The 22,956-nt window shown below is 39.1% G+C and overlaps 1 protein-coding gene across 1 annotated transcript; it reads right to left on the bottom strand.

Annotated features, from left to right (window-relative positions):
- Positions 1-1,406: 1,406 nt before the first annotated feature.
- sh3bp5lb (SH3-binding domain protein 5-like, b) lies at positions 1,407-19,975 on the bottom strand. Its single transcript, XM_084739888.1, has 6 exons — positions 19,119-19,975; positions 18,735-18,797; positions 18,191-18,319; positions 8,340-8,501; positions 4,568-4,741; positions 1,407-2,681 (listed from the first exon to the last, which is right to left on the bottom strand). Exons 1-6 carry the CDS (start codon positions 19,389-19,391, stop codon positions 2,055-2,057), a joined length of 1,428 nt encoding a protein of 475 aa, XP_084596014.1. The 5' UTR covers positions 19,392-19,975; the 3' UTR covers positions 1,407-2,054.
- Positions 19,976-22,956: the final 2,981 nt, after the last annotated feature.

Below are 22,956 nucleotides of genomic sequence, written 5' to 3'. Positions count from 1 at the left end.
TTTTATACATGAAATTGATACCAGTCTGCTGGGAAGAACAACTTAACTCTTGGGTTTCCTGTATTTACATGCGCACAACATCAAGGCATCATTCATGTCAAACACTGCCTTTTAAATCAGACAGCTTAAATCTGCCTAAATAATATACAACAAAACATACAAACAGTTATTCTCTCCAGCTGAATCAGATTCTCCACTGACTAATGCTGCTTTCACTAAAATCATTTTACATGATATTTCAATCTAACTGTAAATATGTGGCACCCACCTCTTAGATTTATTAATAGTAGGATAATTTTTGGCAAACTGAACCCAATCAGGACTTGTAGGCACTTCAAATAAAATTCTATAAATCACCAGCTTATCAAACATTTGTCTGTTTTCCAAGGCAGAACTTGGGATATGGCTGTATGGGTGTGATAGCAGAGACTCGGACCTCTAGTTTCATGGAGGTAAACTTGAGGATATGGATATTTCAAAAAGTCTGATATCTAATGCTGATATGTCAGCCAATTTTTAACATAAACACATAAAATAGATGTTTTTGAGGATCCCTCATATACTTACACCTGAGCAAGTTCCATTGCTGCACACAGCCTGTTCCTAATGTGAAGAGTGTACCTCACTTAAGGTAATTAAATTGGTTAATGTCATTTAAAAGGGAGTGCCTATTTAAAGGAGACAAATGTCCTTATTGTCAGCTAGTGTTTGTCCCCATGTTGCATCAGCTGCTGAAGGTGAACATGAATATGTCTGGAGGCTGATGAATCTCACTGTTGGACATATGACAGATACACTTGAGTTAAAGTGTGTTATCAGTGGCTGAGATGGCTGATGGAGGGACCACCCACACAGCTAAATGTTTGATATTTTGAGGCCCAACTTCAGTCTCATTACCAGCAGCTTTGCACACTCTACCACTGATCCAGCACTCACCACATGGTCATGAAACTAGAGGCAACAGACGTGGTCATGCATGTAGCTCGACTCTTGGAGAGTTTATTAGTTACATCCCCGGAGAAGTAAACTATTGAAGCAGTTTTGCTCTGACAAAAGCTGAGCAATCAAGATCAACAAAGAAGCGTAATGTATATTTTAAGGCCCAACAATAAGCAGTCAGTAAAATTATTTTTGTGACAGTTAATATCTCTACAAACACAACAATACCTCCTTAAAACTGCACTTAGTTCACAAGTTTATCAGTACATATTTATATATTCATAAATACAGCTGAGGCCATATGGCTATGGTCACTTTATAAGGCAATGGAAAAGTAGTATTTGGCCACATTATTTGGAATAAAAAACTCTGTATAGTGATAGAAGATAAAGGCCTGTACATTTCAAACTTGTTTATCAAGATAATGCCTCAAATATTATATCCCGAACATTTTTACTCGCTCTTCATTTCTAAACATCACCTAACTTGTATGTGCTTAATAATTTTTCCTTGGATGCCCACAATCCAACGTTATTCAATGAATCCAAAGTGATTATATCTGACAGAAATAATGGCCAAAGCAACAAAAATAAGAACAGACTGGTATTACTCAAGAAGCACATTTGTCACAGGTTGACATCACGTGAGCACAGAGGACAACTTTTTAAATGCTCTGCAGGGACATTAAATACCAGACGCAGGAATTCAACATTAGTATGTGTTTGCATTGTTTCTAAACAGCTTGTTTGTATTTGACAGTGATTCGTTTCCTTCAGCCTGTTTGTTTCATGCACATGTCAGTGTGTGGAGTGACACACTGGATCACACACTGCAGAGTCCGAGTGTGAGGGAGGTCATCGCTCTCTGCAGGTTTGCTCTCTCTTTATTGCCATCACGTAGAGATTCATTAGTGTGCGGCCGATGTACCTGCCAACCCTCCTGCTCTTCCTAACTGCAGTGTCAGTACGGCACTGTGTCAATCACTGTCAGCCTCTGCAGTTCACATTCAGCCAGCTCTCAGTCAGGGGGCTGTCTCCCTCCCCTCTAATATCCTCTCTGATCCCTCATCATCTGCTTGCCATGATCCTCACTCATCAGCCTTCTCCTGCTTGCCATCATAGACTAACACTTCTGTGGTGCTGCTTGATGAAGCTCTCCTGCTTCTCTTTACTGACTGCTCCCTTCTCCTGCTGGGCTTCCTCCTGAGAGGCCCCCTCTACCAGGGGCTCCTCGGTCATCACCCTGCTGACTGGCCTCTCTCTGGGCTTCCTGTCGATGTCCCACTCCTCTCCCAGCGCGCTCCCGCCGTCACTCAGGTCACCCAGGTGCTCCACCGAGTCACACTTCTCCAGGTCGGAAGCGATGGTCTGCAAACTGATGACTGACATGCTGTCGGAGCCAGCCTGCTCGGCCTCCAGCCGCTCCCTCTGGCCCCAGCCGCTCTCTCTGTGCCTCTCCACCCACAGCCGGGTCTTCTCTCCGTCCGCCCAGTCGCTTTCTATAGTGCCCACTGCCACACAGCTGCTGACTTGAATCCCGACAGCAGCTCTGACTTCAGCCTCAGCACCTACAGGGGAGCTCCGCCCCCCGCAGACTGCAGGACGCCCCCTGCTGGCTCTAATCCGCCCCCTCTGCGCGTGGATCTGCTCGCTGATCTGCTCCAGGTTCCGCAGGGCCACGGAGTAACAGGTTTTCACTTTGGCCACCTGCTCCTCCAGCTGCACCACCTTAGCCTTATGTTCCTGAAAAACACACATGTAACAGCAAGTTAGAAACATTTCATCATTTTACTTTTAACTATATCTTGGTTTAAGCAATCAAAGCTTCATCATCAGTCACCAACTCCATCCTGTGGTTAATGTCCAACCAAATTCACAATTAGTCACCCCTATTTACAGACTAAACTTATGTCTAAGTGATTTTTCAGGTACACAAAAGTGGAAAACATCCAGCTGCAAGTGCTTCAGAGTGCTTTGTGAGCATAAATTTTTCAGCTGAGATTCTGTGATTGTTGTGATATGGAATATCCACAGCAGTAACAGTTACAGTTACATGTGCAGGTGTCCACTCGTCTGTCTGGGCTCATGAAATTTTGTGGGTGAGGAAACATCTTGGCGAGCACCATCAGTTTGTTGTATTTTTTCCACCCCTCCTCCACTGTGACTGGACGGCTGCATGAAAAGCGCCAGTGATGAGCTGTCGAACTGGTTATTGATGTGATATTTTTTTTGTTTTGTAGTATTCTTTTCTGTAATTTGCTCCTATAGTCAGTGGTGGAAGTAACTAATTACAAATACTTAAATTACTGTAATTAAGTAGTTTTTTGGGTACTTACTACTTTTGAGTACTCCTGGTAGATTCTGCAATGCTGTTCTCCTGTGAAACTCCATGAAGACAAAACAAAGAACTGACCTCTGTGCCTGACCAGCAGAGCAGCAGCAATAAACATGAGAGCTCTACCCAAAGTCAAAGAGATCCATCGATATTCACCACATAAAAGCTTCATTTAAAACCCATCATCAGGAGCAGTTTGGGGTCTGGAAACAGTTAATAAATACCAGCTGTGTCAGCTGATTGCATCAGTTAGGCTGGTGATGGAATACGCTTGTACAATTGAAGAACACATATCAACACCACACAACGCCGCCGCTACATACATGCGTATCAAATGCTGTGTATACAGCCCCAGGTGCCAGAGAGGAACATAGAATGTACTCTAAAAAGATGAAAAAGAGAGAGAGAGAGAGAGAGAGAGAGAGAGAGAGAGAGAGAGAGAGAGAGAGAGAGAGAGAGCTGAGTATGAACAGAAGTGTAGCCTGATGTTTCTCTATAATTCTGTGGTTTATCAGTGGTGTATGAACCAGCTTAGGGGTGGTAATCTCGTTGTACCTCAGAATTATATTTGATTCCAGAAGGCTACAATGTGATGATAAATTAATTACTGATGCATTTTGATGCATCAGAATTTTACAGGCTGCTGGTCTGATTGTATTGGATTCCATCTGCAGCTGCTCATGTTCAGCCATCCTAACTAAAACTCAAGAAGTAGTCTAGTTTATAAGTAAATGAGGTGCACATGTTTCATTTAGGGGTGGGTGGAATTTTTTTGTTATTAGCTCTGTTGAAAGCCATCGATGAAACTCGTTTTGTGTCATTTGTAAATCAATTCTGAATCTTCCACGTCTGAATCATGATGCATCAATGAATCAAGTTTTTTGCCCGACTTCTAAACTAGCTACACTGCAGACTGAATGAGTATATCAAAGTAATGACTTACATATGAAGTCACCACAAAGCAATTCAGCTCAGATTTCTCCACTTAGCCCTAAAAAAATGTTATTGAAGAATCTCAAAGCAGAAAGGTTGGATGCTTTGACAGGCAGTTTGTAAAAACACGTGGCCAAAATTGGCAGCATGTAAGATAAATCATGGACATGACAACGCACACATTTTGCAGACTCTGTGTTAACACTGCAGCTGAAAGGTCAAGAGCATGAGTGAGAGAGCATGAGGAGTGTCACACAGAGCCTGTTTCTCTGCTCACTCCTGGTTAGAAAGTAACATCATTAGCTTGCAGTATGAACACATGGTTTATTTTTCTTATCTTCACTGTTAAAATGGTACACACCTCCAGAATATGATTGAACTGAGCCTTGAGTTCAAAGTAGGGTTTGGATTTGAGGATGACCTTCTTCAGGGCTTTCTGGAGGGTCTGGACTCGAGCCTCTGCATCTTGGCAGAGCTGTGTGACTCGCTGGTGTTCCCGCTCGCTGCGGAGGCGTTCCTCCTCCGCCTCGTTCACCTGACCAGCACAAGAAAGATGAGTGAGAGCAGCTCCACTGCAGGACCTCATAAATCACACATTAGCCTCTGTCTGTCCACCATGAGTCTGATATTTGAGTGGACACACATTCAACAGGCCTTTTTCACAGCACATATTTTGAATTGTCATATGAGGAGGAACACTGGAGGTCCTAATAACAGTAGGTCTGCAGATTAATTGTAATCTAATAAACATTATAACAATATAACATATAACAAACAACATTATAATGAAGTACTGCAGTGCTGCAGAGATGTCCTGGCCAAACAAATCTTGTTCTCCCAGAAAACATGTTTGGTACAGACTCCAACAAATATCACATCATCATGATTTTAATCATCTTTTTTCAGTGAAAATGAAACTCATGATGCAAAAATGATTTTTCTCACTAGTCATGAGTCATATCACAGTATCTATCAAAATAACCACAATATGATTTTCAACCATACTGTGTAGCCCTACACTATATTTGCACTCTGTGTCCCAGTAAGTGATGACAGTGTAGCACTGAGCCAGGAGGCACAATAACAAGACCCTGACACTGAAGCAGCTAAAAGGAGATTCATTTGACCATTTATATCTGTGCTTCTCTTACTAAGACATGTCAGCATGTCTTCTGTAAAAAAGGCCTGTGACCAACACATGTTATTCTTATCTTGCTACATAAAATTAAATTAACATTTAAGTATTTATTCATGTACTATTACTAAGAAAGTAATACATGTTCTCTTCTTCAACAAGTCCTTTTTTTTAAAAAGTGATACTGAAGTTCTTAGATTGTACTCAAAATGTTAACATTTGCTATTACTGTATAGACAAAAAAAATGCATAATTTAAAACCCCAAAAGGTCACTACAGTGGTTCTACTTTTATATATGTACATATACATATATATATATATATATATATATATATATATATATATATACATACAAAAATATGTCACTCAAATGTGTGTCCTTGAGTGTTCGTAGATTCTTACCCAAGAACAAACCTGACAAAAGAAAACTTAAGTGAATGCCAGAATCTTTGTGAAAACTGTGTAAGTGGGTTTTAAGAAGACATTTCTTCTTAAGAACAGTTGGTGAATGAGGCCCACAGTCTGTAATTCCTCAACAGCAGCTGTGGGTTCGATTCCACTCTGTGGTTCTTAGCTGTATGTCGCCTCCTACTTTCCTGTCATTACTTCAGCTGTCCTATCAATTAAAGACATAAAAGCCCCAAAATATTAAAAAAAAAAACACACACTAAACTGTGGCCTCAGAACCAAGGTGCATGAAATGTTTGGTGTCTTGCATCCCTCATATTCACTGAACTTTGTCTGTTTAAATTCCATGATATTCCAGAAATTTCTAAGCTCACTGGCCTGACTTGCAGACCAGACTGAACCACAGCAGCAGCTCCAGCTGAACTCTGCAGGCACTTTTCCTGGTCTCCATCAATCATTAAAACTGCAACAGAACAATGACCTTTAAAGTTTCATACCAGAGAAAAGGAGACTGGATCTCTTTGATCCATACTGCTCAAACTTTGACTGTGGCTCGATGGAACGCTGGATATTCACTTGCTTGACCTGGTGAGTGACTCAGCTGAGCTCTTCAAGCTACTGTGATCATCATCACTTTATAATGTTTCCAATACCAAACCACACTTTCCAATCGTAACACACAGCAGATACAGTATAATAGTAATAATAATATTGCATGTTCGTCATCAGTGCGTAAATATGGTGAACAACAAGCGTAACGTGTTTCAGTCCTGTTTTTCACTTCTGACAGCAGACACATTGCTCAGAGCACCTCGGAAATGTAACCCAAAGCATCTTTCAGGCTTGATTCTCAGTCCATTTAAAGGAAATATTAGTAACAATTGCACATTCAAAAAAAGTACTGTAGTCTAAATAGTGAGTTGGAGCCATAGACAGTTTATTATAGGTTAAAATCCTATTACATACGCCACCTGGTTGAAGTGAGTAGTTTCCCCACACCCCCTCTTCCCCAGACTCAAGGAAGTCCAGGCAGGCTGCAGGAGCGCAAGATAAGCGCTTCATTGTAATTTGACAATACCAAGCAGAACAGTCCTCCACTGTATGTGCATCAGCTGTTTATAATTGTCAGTTGTCTGTCAATGTAAAGCTAAGCCCGTTATCCTGAAAGCTATGCGATGTTGCATGTTATAAACATCTACTCCTTCTAAAACATTATTAACGATTTCTTACAACTCATAAACAGACACTAAATTTCCTGGACAGGACATTTAAGAGGACACTGACTGTAGCATTGTTCTCAGAGTATTTCAACTTAGCATGTTTCCAGAGCTGCAACGATTAATCAATTATTCATCTATTAATTTAATTGCCAACTATTTTTTTAAATTAAAAAAGTCAAAATTCTCTGATTCATGTTTCTTAAATGTGATATATTTTTTTGTTTCTTTGCTCCTCTCTGACATTAAACTGAATAGCTTTGGGTTGTGAGCAAAAGGGCTTTTGAGGATGTCATCTTGGGCTTTGGGAAACACTGACCAACAGTTTTTTTTTTTTACCATTTTCTGACATTTAAAAACAAAATCCATTGACTGATTAATCAACTATGAAAATAATGGTTAGTGTATTTCCTTAATTTCTGATGACAAATCATGGCCATTTTATGATTCATCACAGTAAATATATTACAGATTTCTCCTTTAAGGCTGCCCCCTGCACACACGTGCTCCTGAACTACTACTTGAACTACTTCCTGAATTACTCAGGAACACTGTATGCACACCAGCAGACATAAGCCACCTCTGCTTTGTTTTGCACTACTGTCACTGAGACAGCTCCCCATGTTTTGTATTTATCCTTGTATTGTATGTATCCATTTATCCTCTACTTTTATTTTATTTCAAATTATTTTATCTCTTTTTTACACTTGTATTTATAATGTACAGTTTTTAGATTTATGTTTACTCCGTTGTGGGGTCTGAGAGTAATGAAATTTCGATCCTCTGTATGTCCTGTACATATGTGGTATTGACAATAAAGAGACTTTGACTTTGAACTAAATAAATTCATATGCATTTGTGTATTCTTGACTGATGAGTGATTATCTAGCTCACATATGGTAGATGTACAGGTAAGAATTCCACCACACTGTCTCACTTACTGCTGAAATGTTTTATTTGATTCCAACATTTTGGTCTGTCTGGCCTTCCTCAGGTATATGGACAGCAACAACTCACTTCCATACATACAAACACACATCAGGGATGCCTCAGTGTGAAATGCCTCCAAAATCCAATCACCTGATCAGAGGACTGCAGAGATTTGTTTGGATGATGAACACCTTGTATTGCTGAATGCATATGCGTCATCAGTCAGACAATAGCACTAAAAAGATGCAAAATGACACAATACGATAACATATCTTAATCTTTCAAAGTAAATGGAACACAGCATCAGCCTTTATAACCTTGTTAACAAGTGTGCATATCAGCTGGGTTCAAAGACACCATCTACTGCATTTAATGGGTCAAACTTGTAGCCTGTATAGAATACAGCACAGTTCCCTGGTCAGACAGAAGCCTGGGTGCGTACCTTGGCGGTGGCATGGTTGAGCATCTCCTGCCAGGTTGGGTCCATGGTGTTCCTGTCTGCCAGGAGGCCTTGCTCTGCCACATACACCATCTCTCTGGCAGCAGTGTGCATGGACACAGCCCTCTCATATCTCAGAGCTGCCTTCTGGGTCTCCTGTTGGGCCTGGGGGAACAGACAGAAAGGGTTAAAAAACATTCAGACCTATCATAAATCTTCTGCAACAAAAAAAAGGGTGCACACATTGAAGGCTACAGGGAGAGTGGAACTGCTTTCAAAAGTGTATAAAAATACCACCTCTTGATGCAGTTCAAGGTGCCTTACTGATTGTATGTCTTATATTTTGGCAATGTCCTAAATTATCAAATTTATTAAACTCTATTTTCAAAACAGATACAACCAGATCATCTAACTGCAGTTTGGTATCTCAGGTGAGACCACATAACTGGAGGCAGATACACAGATCTGACTGTTGTAACACTACAAGCAGCCTGATTGATTTATTGAACTGGAAACCCCTTTGTCACCCTCTGTGGTTAAAGGGAAGTGATGCAGCATCGTACATGAGATCAGGTATGTGCTTTATGGGTCCCCAGAAAATTCAAAAAATGTGGCAGGCTTTTCTGCACTATGCTACTACTGAGCTCTAAACTTTGTCCACTGACATGGACAGGTTTCAGTGCAGTCTCATCACAGAGATGCATGTCAGCTGGGGGCAGAAAGCAGGTTTGTCCACATGGCAAGTGATATTACTTATAAAACACGAGTAGCAACAAATTAAGTGACTGCAAACAGTGTAGGGATCTCAGGCAGACAGAAGGACAAAGGGAGCCCCAGACCTGCTAAAAGTCTGGCAGGATGACTTGTCTCAAAGGGAAGCCCTGACCTGCTAAGAGTTATTATTCTAGCCAAAACCATGTTCTCGCAAGAGTTTTGCAAATTAAGGGTTCCTTTCTAGATATGATCGAGGAGGACATTGCAGGAGAAGTCGTTGCCTGTAAACATAAATAGTTTGTTTGAGCTCCTCTCTCACTCTTTCTCTCTGGATTTGGGGCTTAGTGTGTTTCTATACAGAGTATTGGTAATCTGGTAACTTATCAACATTATAGAGAACTAATTTCTTGATGAATCAGTGCAGTCCAAGATACTTTTTGATGTAATTGGTGCAATTTCATCACTGTGACAGGCCTGCAAAGCTGTCTCTCATGTCTTATGTCTTGTACAGTGTGTTCACAGTAGTTTCACAAAGCACCCTCGTCGTGAAGCTCTTTACTTTGAGTTAATCAGCTTATTGACACTAACAATACATCTGTGCTCCTGATATGGTTAATATAGAGGATAAACAGGCTCACAACCAACAACAATCAGGTAAACTGGGTAAAACTAACAGGACATGTCAGCAACCCATGAAGTTTTTTGATGCTGCTCCTTTTAGCTTAAAATTTATTTGAAAGCAAACTTAGTGGGGTGATTTCATTCAGAGACCTGATGACTAAACTGATAGTCAACTATTGTTAGCTAACATTTTACACAATATATCAATATGATATGAAAGACAAACAAACACATCAACTTTCTACAACCTCACAATGTGACATTCACACCCACTTCATGCTGTGATCGGTCAGCTGTGCAGTGGTGAGAAAAGAGTTTTAACTTCCCTCTCAGCTCTGCTCCTTCATTCCTCATATGACTATTTCTGTCAGTTTTCATGTGAAGAAAAGAGTGCAACACTATGAATCTTTCATGAGAGGCTGCCTGAAAGTGTGCTCTGTTATTCTCATATTTTAACCATATTGAGTTATGTATGAATTTTTCATCTTGAATGTTGGTCTTTTCACCTTCAGATTGACTGGTCCAGTTTAAGCAATTTAAGTTAACCTAAATTAGAATTGGAATTTAAGCATCTTCAATACACTTTTTTAAAAACTTGACACTGAATTTCTGCAAAAATAGATCAAAATTAAATGTTAAAAAATAAATTAAGTTTGAAATGGCCAGGTGAGAATTTCAAAGAGAGGAATACAAACCATAGAAAGATGATTTTCAAAGTAAAATGTGTCAATGCTTAAATGGTAATTTAAACATTAAGAATTCAGTAGTGGTTAAACTTCACCTGTTAGCATAAGGTTTAAGAAAAGATGTGTTTTATTGCCAATGAATTCAACTTTTGTATTTGCGAAAGAAAATTGAGTTATTTTATTCTTCAAAAGTTACATAATCTCTCTTTAAAGCTGTTAGTTACTGTACTTCAACTTTGAAACCTCAGTGTGACTGGTGTTTATCCTGATTAAAGAACAAAGTCATTGCCGACACGCAGCTCAGTGAGCTCTGTCAGAGCCTGGAGGAAGGTGCATCTGTGTTAGTTTGGGAGAAAGCTGTTAAAGTCAAGGTTACTTTGATCACATGGGAAGGTCTGGTCGACATCTCTGCATGAGAAAGCAGCAGGAAGGCCCGGCTGGATGGAGAAGGATAACGAAAAATGTAAGGTCGCTGCTGAAAGATTAATGACTGCATCTCTGTTTGTGATGATACTTTTTATCAGACCGAGTCTTTATATGAAAGGCTTGTCAAACATGTTGTGCTTTAAGTGAAAAAGAATGCAAAAGGCTTTTAAAATCTGCATATGAACACCACTGATGTGATTCTAATGACATTTTCCTCATTTTCCAATTTGCATTTTTATAACTACAAATGCCAGTGTTTAACAGTTCACATTAATAATCTATTATTTGCTTTATTACCATCAATTAGACCTCTGCTCTGTCTGCACGCAATTTTCATTAGTTCAATTACAGTTTCAAATGACTCTTCAGCATGTTGATTAAACATGACTGCCACTTGTGCCCCACTCCTTCAAGGGTTAAAAGTTTTACGTAATCAATTAGGTTTCATTACAGACAAATCACTCAATCCCAGCTATCCTCACTAACACTAAAGGGACAGTTCACCTCAAATTCAAAAATACATATTTTTATGCATCTAGATAGTTTTGGTGTGAGTCTCAGAGTTTTAGAGATATCGGCTGTAGAGATGTCTACCTTCTCTCCAATATAATGGAACTAGACAGCACTCATCTTTCTTTCATGGTAGATAGAAAATAGTTCCTACATGAAACTACTCACGGCAAGCTGTGTGGATTATCTTGAGAAAGTGGGTCATTATTTTTGAACAAAGCTATTGCTGCAGAGTTTTTCTAAAAAAATGTTAGCGCTTTGAGTACCACAAGCTTAGTGCCATAGTTCCATTATACTGGAGAGAAGGCAGACATCTTTAAGGACATCTCGAAAACTCACATCAAAACTCTCTAGGTGAATAAACAGCACTACAGGTAAGAGGAAAAATATGAATTTTTGATTTTAGGGTGAACTGTCTCTTAAAGAAAGTACAAATGCCTTACCATTACTTGTAAAATGTATCTAGTACAGCTGTGTCTTGTTCTAACTATGAAGAAAAAAGTCTGTGTTAGTGATACTTCATGATACACACACTTGTGTTCTGATCTGTGAATAAAATAATAAACAAATATCATCTAACTTAAAACAAAATGTCAAACAAGTTTAGAAATACAAATGGTTATTTTATACAGTAAATATACAACTTTGACTTCACTGGTCTAACATTTGCATATGAAATACCTCGTGCATATTTTTCAAATTATATTTATTTTAGTTTTATGCTTTTATTTACACTGCTGATACTGCTTTAATTTTACATGGCTTAAACGGATAGTTCACCCAAACAATGGTGACCAGTTTTCAAACAAAATGACAACAACAACAAAAGAAAAAAAAAACATAAAATGCCTCCATATTGATCGTCTTCTGTAAACCAAGTCTCCCAAAGCCCCAACATGCCAAGTTCACTTAAAAGACATCATTTCCATGTTTTTAGCTTGAATCTCCACTGTAGATCCTTAGCTTGGAGCCATGTTCACGTGCACATGCACACAGTCTGAACTGTGTGTGTGTGGTGTGACGTGTGCAAACAGCATGCTGTGGCTTTAGGAGACTTGGATTATACCAGACAAACAGTATGAAGACATTTTACGTTTCTATTTTGTTCTTTTTTTACATTTGAAAACTGGTCACCATTCACTTCCATTATTTGGGAGATTCTGCAAAACTGTTTTCCTGTGAAACTCCAGCAGTGTTTTGTGGACTAAAAAACTAAACCTGACCTTCAATCGGCATGAGGGTGAGTAGATAATGACTGAATTTTCATTTTTGGGTGAACTACCCCTTTACATTTCTGTGTGTTTTGAGACTCTTCTCCACTTCTGTTCTATTTCATGCTGGTGGAAATCTCTCAAGTAGTGATTTCATGTGGAATTGTGGAGAAGGCTTTTCTTCCAACACATGCAGCAGCTCATCACCTGCTCAGCATCTGATCAGACAATATAAAAATATTCTTATTCCATTATTTAGCTCCCCTACTGGCTTCCACAGAATGATGGTGTCAAATGTCTTTGAGTTTTGCTAACTTGACTAATTGTACTGTTTTTATCCTGCATGTAGAGGCTGAGTCCTTTTTCAGAACACCGTCTGGATAGACATACTTATTGGCTTTGTCCAGATATGTGGAATTGATTCACATTCATTCAAAATGGGTGGTATCAGTCCATTAATAGGAAGACAAATGCATCTAACATATACATTTGTAAATCTTTTTATTTGTGCATTGTTAAAAACACATTTGTCACTAATAATCGCACTTTTCTCTCCATATAATTCATAGAACAATACCTTACCTAACAATACCTGGACACACAGCAATGATGTGTCCCTTAAAAGATATTACAACTTGTAAAAGTGCTTTAAATAATTATTATCAATCTGACATAATTAAGGTCCACTTCACAGTCTGGACTGAGGTCATGTACAATATTTTTAAAGACTAAGGACTTTCCCTTTTAGTGTTGATGGTAAATGTAAATTGAAGCAATAAATTCATCATTGCTGTTAGACTGACAGAGAAAGCCGAGTTTTCCTGCTCATGGAGCCATGCAGGCACTGTCTGCATATATGTTAGGATTTGGTGCTATACAAATAAAACTGATTTGGATAAAATGAATTGTGCACAAGCTTCTAATGTCCATGTTACCATGGATCACCACCCCAGCATATAGCTACTACAATCTCATTTCCATAAAAGTTGGCACATTGTGCAAAACATAAATAAAAACGTTTCAACCTATATTCAATTGAATACAGTGCATTATATTTAATGTTCTTATTTTGAATTTTATGTCTGAAACATGTTCCAAAAAGTTGTGACAGGAGCATCTTCTGGAAGGAGGACACTAATTGTTGAAGTTTTAAAGGTAAATTCTTTCTCATTCTTGCTTGATATATGACTTCAGCTGCTCAACAGTCCAGGGTCTCTGTTGTTGTATTTTGTGCTTCACACATTTTTAATGGGAGACAGATCTGGAGTGCAGGCAGGTCAGTCTAGTACCTGAACTCTTTTATTATGAAGACACGCTGTTGGATCACATGTACAATGAGTCTCACTGGAATAAGCAGGGATGTCTCTAAAAAAAGACATTGTCTGGATGGCAGCATATGTCCAAAACCTGTATGTACCTTTCAGCATTAATGGGGCCTTCACAGATGTGACCCATGATGCCATGGGCACTAACACACCCTCATACTATCACAGCTGCTGTCTTTTGAAGTTAGTGCTGGTAACAATCTGGATGGTCCTTTTCCTCTTTAGCCTGGAGGACACGAAGTCCATGATTAGTGAAAACAATCTGAAATGTGGACTCGTCAGACCACAGCACACTTCATCTCGTCATTCCATCTCACATCTCAGATCTTTAAGTGTGAACCACCCCCCATCCATTCTTGTGAGCAAGTGAGCCTTTCGAGGATGCCCCTTTAATACCCAATCATTATTATGTCACCGGTTATTAAATAACCTGTTTACCTGTGGTATGTTCCAAGCAAGTGTTTTTTGAGCATTCCTTAACTTTCACAGTCTTTTGCTGCCCCCGTCACAACTTTTTTGAAACATGTTGTGGGCTTAAAATTCAGAATCAGTGTATATTTACAAAAAACTATTAAGTTTATAGGTTTGAACATTAAATATCTTGTTGTTGAACTGTATTCAGTTGAATGAAAGTCAAAAAATATTGGCAAATCATTGCATTCTGAATTGATTTACATTTTACACAATGTCCCAACATTTTTTAACTTGGGGCTGTACGCCCAAACATGGTGTTGGATGACAAAAACACTCATCTAGCATGGCCCCTGGCTTTCTAGAGTGGAGACTAGACATCCAAATTGAGAAAGCCTGTGGTTCTTCCTTAACACCAACCCTCAGACAGTCTCTCAATACCAACTGCATCTTCAAGAAGGCACAGAAGAGTATATTTTCTGAGGTGTCTCAACAAGTTTGGTATGAGTACCAAAACCTGATTTTTTTTTACTGCAGCACCATTGAGAGTGTCTTGACAGGCTGCATCACAGTGTGGTCTGGCAACCTGACTGGACTGCAGACTGCTTCAAAGGGCTGTAAATACAGCAGTAAAAATTGGCACAGAACTACCACAACTTCACAACATTCACACGCTGCACCACCCTGCTCATGTTCTGTTCTCACTCGTCACATTAAAAAAATGTAACTGGATCACACACCACCCATCTCAGCAATAGTTTCCTTCCACAGGAAGACAAGTTGCTGAACAGCTGACACATTAGCACTACACATTGCTGTGATTTATTATATGCTGTGTATACAATGAATGTGATCTTGTGTATGAGCACATACACACATAACACAACACATGTTAAGGCAAAGAGAGCCAGCACAACAAGTTCTTTGTATTTTTAATATACATGAGAATAAAGTTGAACTTGAACTTAACATCACTAAATGCAGAAAGAAAAAGAGATTTTGCAGCAGAACTCAGCTGTGTTGAGACATGGTGCAGTTACCAGTGTATATTAAGAGGCTGAATTAAAGTACAGAAAACAGACATATTTGTCTCTTCATTGTAACACACATTAACTTTTAGTCTGTCTAATTGTATGTTAGTTTACTTTCAACCTGACATAAATTCAAAGAATGTACAACGGAATTATTTCCTGGGTGTATATGTATTTATTTTGTTTCATATTTTCACTGTATTCTATTTAAATTCCTGAATCCTTGAAAAGGCATTTGTTCACACACACACACACACACACACACACACACACACACACACACACACACACACACACACACACACACAGTCCCTATGTCCCTATTCTTTGCAGTAATACAACAGACTGAGTCTCCTCAGTAAATCCACTTATCATTTCCAAACTCTGGCTGTTTAAATAGAACCCTTCAGTCTCTCTGTTCTTGCTCACCTTGAATGACCCCAGCTATCTGTTCTCTCCACTGATCATTCGTGAGCTTGATTCACTCATTTTTTCACTAATATACTGCTCATTGTCTGGGTTTGAAACTCATTCCTTCCAATAGCAATGAGAAAGAAAACCGACTGAAAGTAGTATTAATGTTACATCCACAATCACAGCACCTGATAATGTTGGAGTCATCAGGAGCTACAGTGAGTGATTCCACAGATGCATGCAGGTGGTCAACATTAAAACAGTAACTGGTTCATTTGTACTAGGGACACAACAGATTGCAGTTGACCCGTGGTACATGTGGGTCACCTCCCATGGTTCAGCTCGTGTGTGATCTGCAGACTAAACATAACCATCGTAGTATGAAATACAGTTGTGGTTAGTTTTTAAAGTAAAAACTCTCAATTTCTGATGCAGAGTAAAATGACGAGACAGGGAAAAGACAAGACAAATGTGTGCTGTGTTTTACTCTGAATTGCTGTGCTGTGGGACACAGAGGCTTAAAAAAGGAGGGGGGACTTAGTTAAAAGCTGTCAGTTTCACCTCTATCAGGTGACATCTGACCATGCTTTCAGGCATTTTCAGGGGTTTACCTGAGAAACTGGATGTGCTTGTCACAGATTGTGCATAAGATTGTGATGTTTATTGTATCTTCAGCGATGTCTGTCGCTGCTGTGACTCACAAAAACAGCCTGCAGCCTGTCTGTGACAGAGCCTTCAGTGTTGATTGGCTAATACTTGTGATGTACAACCAATCAGATAGTGTTGTGGGTGGGACAGTGAGACTACAGAGTGTAGAATTATTATAATTATTATTATTATTATCATTGTCTAGTATTTCATTCACAAAAAATTATTATATTATCTTTCTTCTCGTTTTTTTGTTTGTTTTTGTTTTTTTGAAGATCACGTTTTATTTTGTTTTAGTCTCATTAACTTTGTGAAAAAAGTTATCAACAAATACTCTTCACAATAGTTTTTGTTGACTGCATTAACACTGCACAGGACATTGCCCAATAGCATCATCCAACACACAAGACACTCCCACTATGAGAAAAAATCCTAAACTGAATTTTAGTGAAATAAATGTCAGCAGGATAGAATCAGCAAACTCGTTTGTTTATTTTCCCTACATGGATCATATTCATTCAACTTTGTCTCTCCCCTGGTCTTCCACGCGCTGCCTGCAGTGGCTCTTTGTCCCCCGTTTGGGAACCAGTGGGTTATAGTGAGAGGCAGGGGAGAATGTGGTCACATGAGCCACTTTAAAATGAGCCAAATTATCTTATTATTATGGCTTTAGAACAATAGCCCCAAAAAAGTTGGTGCAATGACACGACTTCAGGCAGGGGTAAAATGAGCATTCAACAGAACAGAACAGAAATGCCTTCCATGCAGCTATCTCAAATGCTTTTCTGCATTTTAAGAACGTCCCCTCTGACGCTTGCCTTGCTGCTCTTTTTAGATCATCCAAGAGAGCTACTTCTTCATTTGTTCTTCCTTTGCACCGCCATTGACTTAACTTGCCCCAACATCACTGGCAACTTTTACCCATCTTAACATAACAGTTTCACACAATGGCTCAGATCCACATTTACTGAGTTTATGACTTTGTTTTGCAATTTAATCTAACTTAAATTAACATGGAAAAATGTCAATTTCTATCAGGGTGAATTTACTTAGCATAAAAAAATTTAGTGTTTCATTGTTTTTCTCCAGTAACTTGTGGTCACATGATTACTTTTGTATATAGTTAGCCTGATACAAGGGGTTCTCATTTTAACCCACTTACCCCTTTTCTCCCCTATTTCTAATATTCTGTCCATCCCATTTGTATTAATGATGCCAGAAAAAACACTAAAAACACCTCTAAATATAACACAATTCAACTTAGCAGCAGCACAAATTATAGGGTCCTGCATGACTGTCAGATTGATTCATCAGCTCAAAACAGTTGAACTGAACATTAGAACCTTCATGAAAGGAGGATTTAATTTATAATCATCTAGGACCTGTGTTTCCCAAACTTTTTTTTTCTGGGGACTCACTTTTTAAAGATTACAAACTCATTTATGCATAAATTAACATTCCTGATTATTTTCACTGCCATTTCTGCATCACCTGTTGTTGAAAACTTATACAACGTTAAACACTTAATAAATGAGAAATCTTATTTATATTTTCTCTCACGGCTTACTTGAGCAATAAGATAAAATAAGTGCAGGGAGGCAGAATTAACAAGCTCTTATGGTTTCCTCTTGTCAGAAAAACAATATACACATTTTAAATGCTATATAAGAGGTGTACTACAAATAAATTTGCTGAATACTTTCTGCAGTTTTTTTATTCATTTGGCCAGTAGATCATAATCCAGTCTCTTATCTAGACTGCACTCATTTACACTAGTTGGACCTATAAAACTGCCAGCTGATCTCTCGTACTAATCCATGCACATACGCTTAAGACTCGTGCAGCTATGACATGTACCTCTTTGGCCAGTCTGCGGGCTTCATAGTAGGGCCGTGCTTTCTCAATGCAGGCACCGAGCTGGGAGCCCTGAGCATTGAGCTTCCTGGCAGAATCAGTGAGAATCCTCCTGTAGCTGGACCGGGCATCCTGCAGGGAGCGCACACATGCAAATCACATTCAGTGAGCCTTGCCATGACACTGTGTGAAACCTGACGGGCAATATATTGATATTATGTCAGTGTTGTGACATGACACTATATAGGTGTGGGCGTATGGCATAAGTACCGTCTTGGTTTTAACGGTTTCATTACATTAAAGTCACTTTTTGAACATACCAGACTCTTGTAGCTGTTCTATTATTTGCCTTTACCCACTCAGTCAATATATCCACATTACTGATTATTTTTTATCAGAAATATCACTGTTTATATTTTGTATATTGCAACATAGCCTAAAAATATCAAGCAATATTTAGAAGCCTATTGCCCAGGCCTCAGCAGAGGCTGTGATAACAGTGAACAAGTGAACAATCGGTCAGTGCACAAATATCCTAAGTGCTCACATCCAGCTGCAGCTCCAGCTTGTTGATCTCATCACTGGCCTGGTTCAGATGTTCCAGCTCCTCCTACAAACACAGGGCAAATATAATCTGTATTAAAAGTAGAACATGAACAAAAAGGCAGACAGTAAAGCAATGATACAGTGTTCAGTGGGCAGGGGGACATTTGCTGCTCAGAGATGCAGGCTTGAGGCTGCCCATGTCAGGTACCAGTCTGTGGCAGGAGCAGACTGGTGCCATGGATATTTTCATGTTTATTACAGCTTTGCATAGTAAATATATACTAATATAAACAACACGAAGCGATTTGTGTCAAAAATATAAGAAACTACAAAAAGGCTTCATCTATTTGACTGCCTTGGTGATAAAAATGATGTAGAAACATGCCTGAATCCTGGGGTCCAGTTCCTCCTCGTGTTTGCCAGCATCATCTTCCTCCTCTTCGGCTTTCACCTGCCTCCCAGCATCCTCACCGTCCTCCTCATCCTCACCCTGCGCCTTCACCTCCTCCGCGGTGTCTCCGTCCACTCCTCTCCGCTTCAGCATCCCGGTGTTCCCCTCTCCTCCTTTCGCCTCCTCCCCCGGGGTCTCCTCCCGCACACCGCACTGTTTCAGGCACCCCGCGTCGGTCGGTGTTTCACGCGAGGTTCCCGGCTCCATGTGCGGCCTGTCGTTCGGCTTACGGGTTTATTCAGTTTGTCTCCCGGGACAGTCCGGTCTCTGCGGTTACACTACCAGAAAACTGCTACTCACAAACACTAAATACCTCAAGTGTTCAAATGTGACGCTGTGCCTGCAGTGCAAACTATACTGTCGGGCTAATACTAGCCACTGCGCACCGTTAGCCTGGCTGCTACAGTCATTTGCACTGCACATGACTCTGGCTCTCCGCAACACTCTTCACTGCTCTGATTTACCTTTTATCTTTGTACAATTTTAGTGATTTGTTTATTATGGTATTTTATGTACTTAATGTCATGCAGTGTATCCAATAATAAATTAAGTCTGTTGCCAGAGTTATACAGGTAAAAATCCATGTTTTGCACTCAAGGCTGGCTCTAGGCATTTTGATGCCCTAGGCAAGTTTAAGTCTTGGTGCCTCCCCAACACCACCGCCACCGCTACCACATTAGGCCTGCCTCATCACCACCCACTCATTCTGCAGCAAAAGTATGAACAACCAACATGAGTCACCACAATGGTTTTGAGACAAAACTATACAGCTTTATTAGGAGGTAGCAACAATAAATGAACATAACACAAAGCAGAGGACAGGTGGGTTTCACAAGAGCCAATCACAACACAGGGATTTTTCAACAGTCAGTCACAACACAAGGTTATTTCACACTACCAAATCACCACACCAGAGGGATTTACAACAGCCAATCACAGTACCTGGGGTTATACAACAGCCAATCACAGTACCTGGGGTTTTACAACAGCTAATCAAAAAACAGACAAGTTTTACAACAGCCAATCACAACACAGGTGGGTTTTAGAATAGCCAATCACAACACAGGAGAATTTCACAGCAGCCAACCATAGCTAGCATCAGTCACAAGGCTGACAATGAAGAAAGGAGGATGGAGGGAGGAAGGGTGCCCAATGGCAAATTTTTATTTGATTCTTCCTTTGAGGGTGAGCATCTGAAGTTTGTGCCCCTGGTGACCACCTATATGGCCTATGTCTTTAGTCAGCCTTGTTTGTACTAAGTGGATGATGAGAGAATAACATCACATAAACCGCGGTGGAAGATGTCCTCAGATCCTTTACTCAAGTAAAAGTAGATACACAGACTAAAATACTTAATTACAAGTGAGCAGAGTCAGTAAGTAAAGTGCTGAATTCAAAATGTTACTTCAATACCTCACTCAGAGTATTATCAGTGTATTATCAAAGTATGGGAGACAGGGCAATCATACCCATGCTGACATTATGTATATATACATATGTCAGCATGAATGCGATTGCCCCATACATACATACATACATACATACATACATACATACATACATATATATATACACACTACTTTGGTGGGGGCAATTGTGAGAATGAAAAAAATCCTTCATCTGAACCCGCTGTATCTAAAATAAAAGCACACCTCAAAGAAATCACATTACTGCTGTAGCATTTCATAATGTTACAGAAGTGATGGTTCAAATTCTTTTTTGCCTGATGTCAGACATGATATGCATTCTAAAGCAAAAATAAATTCTTATTTTTGCAGAAAATAAGGTAACTATTCTAGTGGTAACTATGTTTTTGGGTTTTTTAATTAAAAGTAGTTACAAGTAGTTTTACATTTTAATTTAGTGAAATCTGTTTATTTTATAACATAAGTATGTCAACACAGACAAACAAGATACTTACATTGGGCAATGTGGTTCCAATCTTGCAGCCATTATAACATCTTGTATGCTTGCTAGCAACACTTATATTAGCATAGTTTGTTCATGTTTTTAATCAATAACCTTGAGAAAGTAAACTTTATCTGAGGTGAATTGTTCCTGCTCCTTTTCCAAAGGCAGAGAGAGAATCCTACTGAGCGTGTGTAATTGCACATTACAATTGACAAAAGTCATAGCCACGTATAACTACAGGTGAAGATATCGTGCTAAATTATTTCTCACGTAAACATGAAAGTCGCCCATGTGAATGGTGCTTAAGTAAAAGTATGCAATGTATCAAAAGTACAAATAAAAATAAATTACACATATATACATTGTATGTGGAGCCAATTTCATACTTAGTATACTACTGGACTGACTAGTAGTTATATATTTTTCTTTTCTATAAAAAGTAAATAAAAGTGTCAGATAAATTTGGTTGAATAAAAAGTACAATATATTCCTTTGAAATGTAAGGGAGTGGAAGTGTAAAGAAGCCTAGAATGGAAATACTCAAGTAAAGTAAAAACAGCTCCAAAATGTACTTAGTTACTCTCCACCACTGACTCTGAAATGCCAGTAGTGCAACTGTGCTGTGTGTTGATAAATCCATGGAGCTGTCCGTGGTGCTGAAATAGCACAAGCATTTCTAGTTGTGCCTTTTTCTCTCTGTCCCGCCCTTCTATCAGTTTAGATTGGCCTCTGAAATATTCCCTTAACTATATACTATAAATATTCAGTTCTATACTATAGTGTGGCCTATAGCCTATATAAAGTAGTGTCACCTTCATGATCAAAGTGACAAGCAGCAAGGTATAGTCAGGAAACAGTGAGAGGATAACAGACACTGCATTCTGTAGTTTTACTGTAAAATTTCTATGATCATTAGGTCAGGATTATGGCCATCCTCCCTGTTAAAAATGAACAAATCACAGACTGGATATAAGTAAATATGAGGAGGTATATTATTTATTAGCCCATTAAATTAAAGAATAATGTGGATGGATCATAATGAGGGATTTTTTTTTAAAAAAAAAAAAGAAACACTGTACACCTCCTTGTTCATCCCCAACATCTGGATTTCAGACAGTTGCCTGGTATTGTGGGAAAACAGTATTTTCCATTAGTGCAAAGTTGATAAATAGTCCAACTGGATATTCAGTGAAGAACAGAGTCCACCTGATGACCCTAATGAAGATTAAAGTAAAACTCCACCACAGCAGAGGACCATATTTCAATTCAGTGGTGCCTCCAACTTTTATTGTGTTAGAAAGCTGCACTTTTTGCTGTGTTCCTGTAAAGCGACCCACCCCTAGCTTCACTAGAAAATTAATGAAACCCTCATTTAGTCTTTCTGCAACAGGCTGTTTGTACAAAAGCTTCAATATTCCAGATATCCCATGAAGATCCCCATGGTGTTTTCATGAAAAACAAACTTACTATTCACATTTAGTGTATCTCAACAAAAGGCATTATATGTATCCTTGAGGTCAAACCAACCTGCAACCTGCATTTGCTTCTTCATAAGACATTTTTATATAATAAAAAATGATTTTGAAAAGATTTCACATTCTACATCAGTGTTTCCCACACTTTGTTTTGGGGGGCCCACTTTTCACAAAATACATTGCTACTCACTTCACAACAGGCTGTATTAATAAATGCTGTGAGAGTTAATTTGTGCATAAATGAAGGCTGCTGACCACTTTTACTGCTATTTCTGCACCTTATATTATCTGGATTCAAGCATATACATTAAAAAACTTTAGAAATGAGAAATAAATGCCCTTAAACTGAGTTAACAGGTCATGTCATTGTTTTTACTTTCTCTCAA

Source organism: Lutjanus erythropterus, chromosome 16 (assembly GCF_056507025.1).
Source record: "Lutjanus erythropterus isolate fLutEry1 chromosome 16, fLutEry1.hap2, whole genome shotgun sequence".
Taxonomy (NCBI): Eukaryota; Metazoa; Chordata; class Actinopteri; order Lutjaniformes; family Lutjanidae; genus Lutjanus; species Lutjanus erythropterus.
The sequence above is the reverse complement of the archived record's forward strand: the minus strand, read 5'-3'. Positions and strand labels throughout refer to the sequence as shown.

Bases quoted from the DNA above. Each gene is read 5' to 3' on its own strand.
- sh3bp5lb (XM_084739888.1), bottom strand. From the start codon at position 19,391: ATGGAGCCGGGAACCTCGCGTGAAACACCGACCGACGCGGGGTGCCTG. The intron at 18,798-19,118 runs GCATGTTTCTAC...CTGTGTTTGTAG, and splicing joins AACTGGACCCCAGGATTCAG to GAGGAGCTGGAACATCTGAA. The intron at 18,320-18,734 runs GTGAGCACTTAG...CGCTCCCTGCAG, and splicing joins AGCTGGAGCTGCAGCTGGAT to GATGCCCGGTCCAGCTACAG.